Below are 13,841 nucleotides of genomic sequence, written 5' to 3' on the forward strand. Positions count from 1 at the left end.
GTTGAATTTAAGTTACATTGCAACTAATTCTCATTAGATTATTAGTAGATCATTAGTGTAAGTTGACATGTACTTGCAAAGTTTCTTATAGTCAGTTAAATGTCTGTATCAGCTACTAATACTCAATTGGACCACCAAAATAAAGTGTTACTGAATTTCAGCTCATGTCTTTACATTATGTTATATTTAGCAACTAGAAATTTCATAAGAATATGAAAATACATGCAAACATTAATGTTCTTTCAAATTTGCATAATTTAAATGACTTGTTTAAAATCTACTGCATGTAAATGTGTAACCCAACACCCCCCCCCGGGCAACAAAAGGATTAAAGAAATACCCCCTGTTACTAAAGATTAGTAAAACACTTATGAGCAACTAGAAAGGTGCTTCAGAGGTTTTGGGGAAATTAACAGCTATATTACCACTTCCTCTCAATGTGAAGGCGACTCTGGACATGTGAGTGTTATTATAAAATTGGGAAATGATGATATAGTTTTACAATCAGTGGTATGTTGTATTTGTGTATTTATATGAATGTATGTGGACATTTATATGGGGGTGCTAAGTAAAATACACAGTTTTTTCATTATTCAATTGGTGCTGGCACTGATGGATTATCAGGAGTACTTCTGTAATGACACGTGGGAAGAGTTAGAGAATGTTGTAAGTTTAATACACCGGTAACTATCATAAGACACAGGATTAGCATAAGAATGTCTATAAAGGTCTAAATATTATCAGGGTTTTATGAATTGGCACAATGCTACTTTAGCTCTCAAAAAACTAATGTAATTGGACCAGATCTTCATAAATATTAGGTCAAATGTATATTATCAGTGTGATTGGATAGTCAGCTTCTATTAATATCACCACTTTGAAGAACCTTGTAACGTATCGCTTATTTCTTTATTGTTTTTTAAGTAATCATTGGATCGCCTTTCAATTTAGTATAAACAGACGGGAGTTGAAGTTGACATTTCTTGATCATAATTTTGGGTAACACTTTTTATTTTGATGGTCCATTTGAGTATTAGTAGACTGTCTGCTTAATATCTGCTGATACCGCTCCTTCAACAGACGTTTAACTGACTATAAGAAACTTTGCATGTACATGTCAACATGCAGTAACCCCAACCGAACAGTCCCCTGCTGAAAAATCCAGCTTAAACCAGCCTAGACTGATTGGCTTGTTTTAGCTGGTTGACTAGCCTGATTTTAGAGGGGTTTTGGCCATTTCCAGCCTGGTCTTAGCTGGTCAGGCTGGAAAATGACCACCTAAATCCAGCTAAAACCAGCATGACCAGTCTGATTTAAGCTGGACATAGCTGGTTTTGGCTGGGCTCCCAGCCTGGCTTGGCTGGTAAAGCTGGTTTTAGCTGGTCATCACCCAGCCTGACCAGCTAAGACCAGGCTGGAAATGGCTGGAAACCAGTCTGGAAATGGCCAAACCCCCTCTAAAACCAGGCTGGCCAACCAGCCTAGGCTGGTTTAAGCTGGATTTTTCAGCAGGGTCTACTTATAATCTAATGAGAATTAGTTGGCATGTAGATGCAATGTAACTTAAATTCAACAAAAGGACCATCGATATAAAGTGTGACCAAATTTTAAACATCCAACACAACAACTGAACCTCCTTTATCAGCCACAGATTTTTTATATCATGCAAAGTCTTCCTTTGAGCGTTGGAGATTGTTAAAAAGAGCATATTACCGTTTTTTGTTAAGAACTTTTAAGTTTTACAAAAAAAACAAAACTCCAGGATCAATTAATATGCTGTTTTGACAATAATCAGGAGGTAAATTAGCATTATGCTGTTTGAGGACACTATTTTGGCCTGCTCTCATTACTCTATGTAACATTTCTAAAAAAATGAAAATCTATAAAGACATTAAACTCCTTGCAGTATGAAGTGGGCACAAAAGACAAACCTTTCTCAAGAGCATATAAACAACGCCTTTATAACTAATACCTGTATCCTGCACTAGCTGCTATTGCACTGCTGGTTAGACCTCAACTGCATTTCATTACCTTGTACATGTGTAATGACAAAGTTGAATCTTTTGCTGTAATTTCCATAAGAATTGTTGTGTAAATGATTTAAAAAACGTTTGTTTTGTATGTACGATTTATGCATCTTAAACATAGCTATATCAGAGCCATACCTGTCAACATTGGGATGTGAAAATAAGGGATATGGCCACCATAATACAACCCCCCCACCCCCCAAAAAATACCCAAATTACTAAATCTGTTTATCTAGAGCTGGGTTATTGTAAATAAACAGATAAACGGTCAGTAATTTAGCAGTGAAGCTAGAGTCCACACAAATTCGCGTCTGTGAAGTGAATTTGATGCGCGAATGAAGTAAGCTCAAATGTTCACGCGTCTCTTTATGCGCGAATAGGGAGATTTTTATCCACGCGTTCCATGTCTGGTGTGAACACAGCATAAAGGAGCAAAAATACAACATATGGGCTCGTATATTGCTGTTGTGTCATCACTCATATCGGTAGTCATATCTCTCCAGCCCCTCATTTGGGATGCTTTTCATGAACTGGCCCCCATGACAAACTCATTGAATAGCCCTTGCCAAGGCACATATAATGTGACTATCAATTTTGGTCTGTTTAAAAACGAACTAACCACGCAACATTGTAGCCATTTTAATCCCTGTTTCAGAACAAACCATTCAATCTAGTGGGATGAAAGCACTTGTGATACAGGAAAAATAGCTAAAGAGTATCATCTGGTGTTCGACATGCATTTAAATGCAGCTTCATGTCCGAGCTTTCATATAAATCAGCAAAGACTGACAGGGGCACTACAGGGGTCAAGCAGATTTCAACTGGGGCCAGTGCCCCTCTGGCCATACCCTTGGACCAGTGAAGTTTGGCGTTTTTGATTTTCAGACTTGTCTTTTTCCATTGGATTTTCTCTTCTTTCCTGACTAAGAGTTCATCATGGAAGGAAGGACAAATGGGATGGAATATTCAGGGAGAAATCAGAAAACATCTCAAACCAAATGCTGCTCTCAAAAGCTGAAGGCAAGAAAATCTGGCTGAAACTACTTTTAGCTGATCTTTGATTTAATAATAATAATAATGAAAATAATCTTTTCTCTATCCTTGTGTCTGTAAAGATCTTTATTGGTGCACTTGCCTTCTGTTACTTCTCTAAAACCATGACGGGGTTTTACACCAAAAGCACCATCACTCAGATTGAGAGGCGGTTTGAGATCCCGAGCTCCACCGTTGGTATCATTGACGGCAGCTTTGAAATGGGTGAGTTGAATATGAAGGTAAATCAGTAGCAAAACTTGAGAGGTTGTAAATCTGAATGTGAACTTGTCATATTGATGTCTGGATCTGATAGGAAAAGCTGAACCTCTCGATTTGACAATCTAAACACTCCCTTTATCATTGCTTCACCCCTGCCAACTCCGCAGTTCCCACACAGGTTCATTTACAAATTACATAAGTGCACAAATTAAGTTTTGCAGGGATTTGAACTTGTGAGAGCTTTTAACTTCAGAGCTGTAAGTGTAAACTTCAACTTACAAATATTAATATGGCAAGTTCTCACATTCAGATTTGCTACTGATTTATCTTCATAATTGAGATGCATTGAGGTGTAGTGTCAAAGTAGTAGTGCTGAGTACTTATACCAGTGAGTCACACCATTGATGTTGTCATGTGACTAAATTACTGTCCATACAAATGGGACAGTTGATCGATGGTATCCTATGAATAATGCGTAACTTGTTAAGAGTGTGTAGCCCTCTCTCTGTTACTGCCTCAGAGAATTACATCCCAATAACTTTTAAAATTATAAATGTATGTTTATCAGTTAGTAAGAACAAACACTAAGACAGAATATCGGGTCTCAAATATAAGTGTAGTGTTAAGCTGCGGTCACACTGGACTTTTCTCCCCATAGACTTCCATTCATTCACACGCGAATGTGTCAGACCAGAAATGTAAGGTCATGCAACAAGTTTCACAGTTCTCTGCGCGAGACCAATTGAGGATCAAAACATGACCTCTATGGACAGAAATTTAAAATATGAACCAATCGCTCGCTTTTCTTAAATGTCTATTATCTTGCTTAATCCCGCCCCTTTTCGCAGTTCCTTACTACAGAATTTCGCATGCTCAAACTCGAGTGTGGCCGCGGCATTAGTCTCGGTAGAAGTGAATATTTATGTTGTTCTATTACATAATATAATTAAACTCTCACATTTACAAGTCTATTTACACACTGAACCATTTACCCATTAATTTCCACCCTTTATTTACGCGTAAATCACAAATACAAGATGTTCAGTAAACTTTTTACATTTTAAGAGTTCCCACTTAGATATGCTTGGCGTTTAAAGCAGGTTTGGTATGCTGTCCCAGGAGAGAACCCTGAGATACTTGAGCTCAAGTCTCCCGCCCGGTCAGTAAGCATATAAGGGGATCCGAGATCAGGTAGGTCTCGAGAGCTCCCCCTTTTTCCAAGATGAATATAGAGCAGTAGGGAGAAAATGATCCATTTATAGTAAGCTTGGATCACTCTGATTGCATTATTGCTGATTACATATAAGCAACCACTCGTGCTCAATCATATCATGTGCTCCTCTCGAAATTAGTTTATGAAACTTCACTTTAAGCCATATGATCCAATTCACTCTCAGGGACATCAAAACTCAACTTAAATAGATACACAAAGTAAACAAATTACAGCAACGTTATATAATCAAAATTAAATTCTAATTCTGGGATTTACAGTGCATCCGTTAAGTATTCATAGCGCTTCACTTTTTCCACATTTTATTTATGTTACAGCTTTATTCTAAAATGTATTAAATTTATGTCCTCAGTTCAGGCCTGATTGGTGGATTGCTGCACAGATGGTTGTCCTTCCGTAAGGCTCTCACTGGAGCTCAGAGTGACCATCGGATTATTGATAACCTCCCTGACTAAGTCCCTTCTCCCCCCAATCACTCAGCTTAGATGTCCGGCCAGCTCTAGGAAGAGTCCTGGTGGTTCCAAACATCTTCCACTTATGGATGATTGAGGCCGCTGTGCTCATTGGAACTTTCAGAGCAGCAGAAATGTTTCTGTAACCTTCCCCAGCCTCGAGACAATCCTGTCTCGGAGGTTTACAGACAGTTCCTTTGTCTTCATGCTTGGTTTGTGCTTTGACATGCACTGTCAACCCTGGAACCTTATATAGACAGGTGTACGCCTTTTCAGATCAGCTGAATTGAGCACAGGTGAACTCCAATGAAGCTGCTGAAACATCTCAAGAATAATCAGTGGAAAAGGAATGTACCCGAGTTCAATTTAGGGCTTCACGCCAAAGGCTGTCAATACTGATGTACTGTGATTTTTCAGGTTAAATTTGAAACAATTTCAAAAAATATTTTTTCACATTGTCATTATGGGGGATTGTGTGTAGAATGTTGAGGAAATAAATGAATTGTAATCTCTTTTGGAATAAGGCTGCAACATAAAAAAAGTGAAGAGTTATGAATACTTTCCGAATGCACTGCAAATCTTTTGTTGGCGCGCAATGTTGGAGCTCACAGGAACTATTAAGTTCTCACAAAATCTGATAAAATCTACAAACACCGTACCCATTCAGGAAACAAGATGAGATGAGCAGCAAACTCCAAACATCTCTGACGTCTGTTCATGCTCATGAAGGTGGATTGCAGAACCGCCTTCACGAATCCTCTGTTCACGATGCAAACAGGTCCGATCAGCCAAGGCTACAGTCAGTCTTTCTGTCCGCAGGAAGTTTGACGTTCACTCGCTGAACGTTTAACAACACAAATTTTCCAACGATCCTCAGAGACAATAATGTTTATGTTTACAGTCTTTGTCAAAACTTAATGGCATCTCACTCTCTGCTCTCCGTTCACTCTCTTCCATCTACAAGCCCAGCCCCTTAACCTCTATAGAGATCATCAAGCTGAACATATATACAATGATTATATTTATTTATTAGAGAATATTTGGCTTAAAGATTTTAAGCACATTTGTAATGTAGCAGAAAGTGCTTAAATTAATGAAAGGAAAATATCATTTGAAAAAATAATAGTATTCTGCTTCCAGGTAATATGCTGGTCATTACCCTGGTTAGCTATGTTGGCGCTAAGTTTCACAGGCCCAAGATCATTGGAGCAGGGGTTCTGCTGATGGGTATAGGAACACTGTTGATGGCTTCACCTCATTTCATTATGGGCCGGTGAGTTTTGAATGAAGTAATGCATACTCATGCTTGGTATATTCACATTAAGGAGTTGATGAAGATCCACTTTTTAAAAGTGTGCTTTCTTTAGGATCTATATATTTGAAATACTGTACAGTGTGTACTATTGTTTTTTTCTAACAGGTACAAGTATGATACAGCTGCCACCCACAATAATGATGCTGGTAATTTCACAGTGATCTCTATATGCTCATCCGACTCTCAGGAAACTTTTCAACAGCCTTTCTCTGGTAATTCATCGTGTGGAAAAGCATATGAGATATTTTAATAGTAAAATGCAATACCTAGCAGTTCACTCTATATGGGTTGTCTAGGATGCCAAACAGAGGAAGCTGAAAGCTCACCCTTGTGGGTGGTCGTGCTTTTGGGAAACACTCTGCGTGGGATTGGGGAAGCCAGCATTGTCCCTCTGGGAATGTCATTCATAGATGATTATGCACGGCCAGAAAACTCTGCTTTTTACATTGGTGAGAGATATTATTATTATTAGTAGTAATATTACTACACTAAAATCAACATACCTGTATACCTTTCGTGATTTGATTTTCATTTCTGTAGGTTGTCTGAACACACTTGCAGTGATTGGGCCAATTTTTGGTTTCATTCTTGGCTCTCTATGTGCTAAACTTTATGTGGATATTGACTTAGTGAATCAAGGTAAGATGATAATTGGTGTACATCCATCTTACAAGTTATTAATGAAAACATTTTAAAAGTTTAATATTACTTTGACATTTACAAGGGTAGTTCTTTTTCAACTCTTAAACGCGTATAACTCTGTCCAAATGGGTCAGATCAATTCAAGCTATGATAAACAAAGGAGTGAGCCAAATGAAAGTTGTATAGCTTTATTTTTACTTGCTATCTGATGTACACTTTATTTTATTTTATTTTTTGATCGTCTTATATTTTGCTTCCCAGGAGTCACATTACTCACTCAGGACATATGCTAGGGCTTCCCTTGCCATAATATACCTAAAGCATGGATTGCTGTATAAACTTGTCAATGGCAGGGATGCGTTGTTTCTTAATTGACAAGATATGTTGAGAGCAGCAGGAAAAGAGTTAAGTACAAATTGTAACAGACAAGGTTCTAGAAGTAGTATAATATACCCCTTTCACCACTAAGGCAGTTCCAGAGATGGTTTGGAGCCACAGCCTAGTTCCAAATTGATTCTTTGTATGTCAACACCCATGTTATTATTGCTCCTAATCTAAATCTATACAAAGCACGTTGGGTTTGCTATGTTTTGGGTGTTGTATAGATTAGCAAAGTTATTTACATTAATAGCAACGGATTGTTGATGTGGCAAACTCTGGAAAAACCTTGGGGATGCCAGCTAAACAGGAAACCACAGAGGAATCAAGGAATTGGGAACAGAGAACACAGCTGGGAGCACTAAGATGGTTTTTAAGCAAAATATGAACTTGAGTACAAACTTTATTGGTGTTAGCTCCAGAAATAATAGGACACGGAAAACATGACTAACAGAATTTGAGAAAGCTTACTTATGAGGTGATGGTGCAGCTGGAGAAACTACCAACCTGGAGAAAGCCAGTTTGCAGAGGTAATCATGTATGGACGGATGGACTCCTGATGAAGGGCTGAAAGGAGAGGCTCCTTTGGACCGATAGGTGGAGGTACAAATATTGAGCTGGTGGGGTAGTCAATAAGGATTCATGTTGGGATTCGTTATTTAGAACATGGGTCAGTGGAGTGAAGACTGCTCTTCCTAGAGTTTACAACAGCCTTTAGGGTCAGAAAAGGGACCCAGTAAAGGCTTCACTGGCAAAAAGGAACGATGACCCCCCCCTGTGAATGGGTGTTAATGATTCCTATTCACTTTGAATGGGTGACATCAGGCGTTGCCGAACTGGATAGCGGATCTGTCAGCCTGGCGTTGCTCGCTGCAGAAGATGGGACTTTCTCAACTTTTCAAGCACCAAGGGAAGCGTCAGCCGATCAGATCGCTGTATGCAAATACCCCAGCTAAGATAATAGCTGATCGCTGAATAATTTCATTGGCTATCGAGGTCAACGTGCTCTTATCAGAAATCATACATTAACTGTACCTGACTGTTTTGAGTATAAAATAATAGGTCCTAACTCAGCTCCCAGAAAGCTACCAAACGCCCGAGCTTAGTTCAAACCTGCTTGAACGCAGTTGTCACGAAATCCTGAACACTTTGATTAGCTAGCTCAAGTGGGTTTGAATGGGGTTTGAGCTTGACTTTTCAGGACGGTCGCTCTCCAGCAGTGGGGTTGGAGACCTCTGATATACATGCTGCCCTTGATAGTAGTTGTGATTGAATACAGGAAGTGTGAAACAAGGGGTGTGTCTCAGTCTGCTGACTTGTTTAGAAGTCAGAACCAAAAAGGTAATCTATGGTTTCCTTCTTAGCTGGCATTCCCAAGGGTTTTCCAGATTCTGCCACATCAGCGATCTGTTGATGATAAAGTTCCACAATGCACTGTGAAAATCAGGGTGTTTAACAGGTTACCTCTGGTTAGCCAGAGGATCTACGTTTTATTCTAAACCGTTAAACTGCTGCTGTTCTTCATAGAAATCCTCAATGTGCTGCAGATTTTTCCAGTAGTGACACTATGATTGTGAGGTCAATCATTTCACACTGGGGACAATTCGGGGACTCAATATAACTATTAAAATAGGTTCAAATGCTCACTGACACTCCAGAAGGAAGCATGATGAACTTTAGAGCTGGGGGTGAAAACTTTTGAAATTTCAAGAACAAGGAAAATTGTACAATCCCATGTTGGGACAGTATAACAATTTTTTAAAAATACTGTCCCAACTATTTCTGATTTGGGGTTGTACTTAATTTGTCTTCTGGGAAGCATGTACGCGTCTTCTGTTATTTCTGAAGGGCAATACTAAATGAAAAATAACTTTATTTCATCAAAATTAAAAAAGGACCCCATGGACACTGTACTCATCTGATTATTTATTTACATTATCTTTTCTTATTAGAAAGTGTGATCATCACACCACAGGACTCTCGCTGGGTTGGGGCTTGGTGGTTGGGTTTTGTGGTGTCTGGCCTATTGAGTCTCCTTGCTGCTTTTCCTTTCTGGTTCTTGCCAAGAGCTCTACCTGAAAACTCCCAAACCTCTGAGCTAGACCACCCCCAACGCCAGCACAAAACCACACCCAGCCTTACAGAGATAGTCAAAGGTATGGCAACCTTGTACAGTCATCTCCTCTGATAATGGGGGAAAAACACTTTCTGATTGTTTAAAAATTAGCTTATTTATTTCTTTTCTAGATTTACCACCATCTTTTAAGCGACTGTTTACCAATAAGGTCTACATTCTATACATTGCTTACAGTACAGTGGCATTCAACAGCTTTGCCATAACCACAACATACACACCGAAGTATCTGGAACAGCAGTTTGGACAAAGTGCATCCAAAACCAACTTTCTCATAGGTGACAACTGTGAAGGTTACTGGCATTTAACTTTATTTTCAATCTGTTTAAACTAATTGTTTTTATTTATGCCGTTCTCAGGAGTGACATCTCTTCCGGCAGTGGCTCTGGGTATTTTCCTGAGTGGGTTGATGATGAAGAGATTTAAATGGGATCTGCTGACGGCTACAAGAGTGAATTTGTTTGCCGGTGTTGTCATGATTTTTTTAACCATACCCTTCTTCGCTCTCAGCTGTGAAAATCTAGATGTCGCAGGGGTTACAGTGTCCTATCAAGGGTAATTTTATCTCTGTCGAGTATAATCTATATATTTTCAACTCGTACACTGTATTAAAACTTAGCAATTCATTGTTTATGTGGCAGATCTACAGAAGATCAGGATATAAAAAGTGATTTACCCCCTTTTTGCAATGCTCACTGTGGGTGTTCAGACCTCCAATGGGATCCAGTGTGTGGAGAGAATGGAGTGACCTACATCTCACCTTGCCATGCAGGCTGCAATTCCACCCAGGGTGCAGGACGGAATATGGTGAATGCAGTGAACAACAATCTTTCTCTCTCTCTCCTTCAGTTCTTATTACATGTTTGTAAGTGTATTTTCCTCTTTCTTGTCTTGTATTTTGTCAGACATTCCATGACTGCAGCTGTATTCAGAGCTGGGGACTGAGCATTGGCAACTCCTCTGCAGTTCTTGGACAGTGTTCACGAGATCCAAACTGCAACAGAATGTTCTACATTTATCTGGGATTGCTATCTTTGGCCTTCTTTATGTACAGTCTTGGCACTGTTCCGTTTCTCACCATGTCTCTAAGGTATAATTTATACAGACTACAATAATTCATTAGTATGCTATAGGGCCTCGTTTTGTGGCCAATATAGCATCAGTTTGTGATGGGAATGATAGATACAAGTCCTGCACAGTGGCCAGCGAGATTGAGCCATTCTTCCTGCAGAAAAGTAGCCAGGTCACTACGTGATGCTGGTGGAGGAAAACGTGTCCTGACTCGTTGCTCCAAAACACCCCAAAGTGGCTCGATAATATTAAGATTTAGTGATTCTGTAGGCCATGGGAGATGTTTAACTTCACTTTCATGTTCAACAAACCGCTCTGTCACCAGTTTTGCTGAACCATTGGGTGCACATGGTCCTCAATAATAGTTTGGTAGCCCTTGCTAGTGATATAGCAGCTCAGCCATGATTATTGACCCTGTGGAGCTCCCCACAAACGGAAATGGAAACGAGAAAGTTGAGGTGCACATTTATTTCTGCTGTAAGGCAGCTGTGTTTTTGTTTTTTTGGATGCAATCAAGGTTAGCACCTGGACATCCCTTTTAGAATACTTCATCTTGCTTCCACAGTTACTCCTGTTGGATGTGGTTGGTGGTTCTTAGTGGCATGCTGACATTACCCTGTATACCGTGGCTCTTTGATACATCACAAAGACTTGTTACAGATAAGCCAGCAAGACGCGCACCAACAATTTGTCTTCTTTTTAATTCTGATAAGTAACAGGTGGAAATTATAGGCCATTAGCAAGACGCCCCCAATAAAAGAGGGATTCTGCAGGTGGTGACCACAGACCACTTAATTCCTATGCTTTCAGGCTGATGTTTTGGTCTCTTTTGAATGCTGTCGGTGCTTTCACTCAGCTTATCGAGGACGGCACATCAATGTGAGCTGTGGCAAGAAGGTTTGGTGTGTCTGTCAGTGTAGCATCCAGAGCATGGAGGTGCTACCAGGAGATGTGAAGGAGGCTGTAGGAGGGCAATAACCTCTGCTCTTATTTGAGTTGAGCTTTCAGATGCTAACAAACCATCTAATGAGAGCACTGAGCTTATGAAATCCTTAAGCCCTGGGCTCCCTCCTGTTTGCAGGGCGAGAGCAGAGTTTGAGTTCAGGTAGTCTCCCCTCTTCAAGACGAAGATACTGAGATAAGAAAACTGGTTATTTATAGTGAGTTAGCAACCATCTGATTGCTGAATCAATCATGAGCTGATGCGAAACCAGCTGTAATCAATCATAAGCACGTGATCCTCTCAAAAGTAGTCCGGAGTCGAGGCTCAGGGATGACTCCTGCGGGATTCAGAGCCGGGGTGGGCAGGCTGCTGCTGGAGTCGGTGAAAGATTTTTGGGTGGTGAAGACTCCTGCGGGAGAGGGGGTGAAAAGTGTTAGGGGGGCATGGAACTACTGGGGTTGTTGAAGCTCGGGGGGACTCCTGCAGTAGTCATAGCTTAGGGGAGTGAGGGCCTGTGTGGAAAGAAGGAAAGGATAGTAGATGACTCGACGAAAGAAGAAAAAAATATAGTGGAGAAACTCGAGGCTGGAGGAAGGAAATTAGCTAAGAAACTCAACACTAGAAGGGGGGTATGGGGTGTGAGGAAGTATAAGGAGAAGAAGGGAAAGATGGAAAAAAAAATTGGAATTTAAGGTAGGAGAATACTCAATGCTGTAAAGAAGTAAAAGAAGAGGCAGATAAATGCCAGAAAGGAGATAGAAAAGGGGGGAGGGTCTCAACACCACAAAGTTGTTTTTTTCTCTCTCTCTAGTACCTGGGGAGGGGCATTGATTGACTCCTGCGGGAGTCAAAGCTCGGGATAACTCCTGTGGGGGCATTACTGTGAAAGGGAGGGGGCAGTGAAGACTCATGCAGGAGATTGCCAGGGCGAGACTCCTGCGGGAGTTGAAGCTCATTTTAGTCACTCCTGCGGATGTTAGAGCTGGGGATTGAGGGCCTATGTGAAAAGAGAGCGTAGCGGAGAAACTGAGCGCTGAAAGAAGAAGAGGAGACTCAACGCGGAACGGGAGGGGGTGTTATGTGGGAAATAAGAGAAAGAGATGGGTTTGAAAAGGGGATTAGATGAGCGGATTTATCCAACGCTGGAAAGAAATATAAGAAGGGGCGAATGAATGCTGAAAGGAAGATGGAAAGAGAGCCGCAGGATCTAAACGCCAGAGAGAAGAAAAGGGGATAGGGTTTTTTCTTTTTCTAATGGCCGGTGGGAGAGGGATATTAATGATTGTATTAATGGTATGACAGTTCTGGAAACTTTCTACTTCTCTGTTTATTTGTCTGATTTTACAGTGGGTTTCTTTTGACCACCCCTATCGTTGCCCCATGAGTATCACAACCGCAAACGTGTCAAGTTTAAAAGCATCGTCCATTTCGTGAGGTGCGCGTGCAGTCAGTTGAGGTCTGTGACGCAGCGCCAGGCAAAAGTATAAATCAGGCTTAACACCCCCCTCCCCCCATCCGCAATGTGTTAAATTCCAGGACAAACCCTGGCAATTCAAATGCAAGCACTTGTTAATTCAATTTATGACTTTTTTTAGTAAGTGCTGTTCGACAAGCTTTTCATTTCAACACTTTTGGCATTGATTTTGAATAATGTCTGTTGTGATCTGATGCTATATAGAAAATAACTATAAACCCTACCCATAATTTAAAGGCCCAAATAGACCAATCTAATATCAAGCTACATGTGGATTTGTGCAAAATGTTTTAAGGAAATTGAAGTTTGCACCAAAAATGCTCACGTCATCAAAAATGTTCTTGCAGGATCGTGGATCCTGAGCTGAAGTCTCTCTCTGTGGCAATGTTACTGTTAGCTATAAGAGTTTTGGGTGAGTTTTGTTGTGGTTTGGAAGGTGTAGTATCCATGTATTCATTTTCTTGTTTTAATCCCCCATTCATGACTGGTACAGCAGCGTTTCTGATGCAAATTCTTTTTAAAGGTGGTATTCCTGCACCCATTTACTTCGGTGCTCTTATTGACTCTACCTGTCTGAAATGGGGGCTGAAGAAATCTTGTGGAAGAGGCGCCTGCAGAATTTATGACATCGAGACATTCAGGTGAGCACATCCGGCGGAAGTTTTATATTTCCTCTATTATGTTCTGATAATTAGAATGTACAAAAGCTCTTAACTATTATTTTTGGCCCCCAAAAGGTTCCTCTTTCAAGCACTGACCATCGGTCTTCGAGTATTAGCTTATTCCCTGCTCTGGATAACCACCATCGCGATAAAGAGAAAAAGTGCAGAATAGTAAACAAATGTCCAAAGGCACAGAACTCCAAAAGTCTCCATCCAACAATCCAGAATATCAGGAGACTACAAAATATTGTTCTGTGG

At 40.4% G+C, this 13,841-nt stretch overlaps 1 protein-coding gene across 1 annotated transcript; it reads left to right on the top strand.

Moving 5' to 3' along the window:
• The first annotated feature begins 370 nt into the window (after positions 1 to 370).
• On the top strand, positions 371 to 13,841 carry LOC130222717 (solute carrier organic anion transporter family member 1C1-like). The gene is made up of 15 exons (XM_056455245.1): positions 371 to 459; positions 2,956 to 3,047; positions 3,143 to 3,284; positions 6,105 to 6,237; positions 6,385 to 6,491; positions 6,576 to 6,728; positions 6,820 to 6,918; positions 9,252 to 9,455; positions 9,547 to 9,711; positions 9,793 to 9,988; positions 10,075 to 10,240; positions 10,339 to 10,523; positions 13,269 to 13,333; positions 13,445 to 13,562; positions 13,659 to 13,841. Exons 2-15 carry the CDS (start codon positions 2,964 to 2,966, stop codon positions 13,753 to 13,755), a joined length of 1,914 nt encoding a protein of 637 aa, XP_056311220.1. The 5' UTR covers positions 371 to 459; positions 2,956 to 2,963; the 3' UTR covers positions 13,756 to 13,841.

Source organism: Danio aesculapii, chromosome 4 (assembly GCF_903798145.1).
Source record: "Danio aesculapii chromosome 4, fDanAes4.1, whole genome shotgun sequence".
Lineage (NCBI taxonomy): Eukaryota > Metazoa > Chordata > Actinopteri > Cypriniformes > Danionidae > Danio > Danio aesculapii.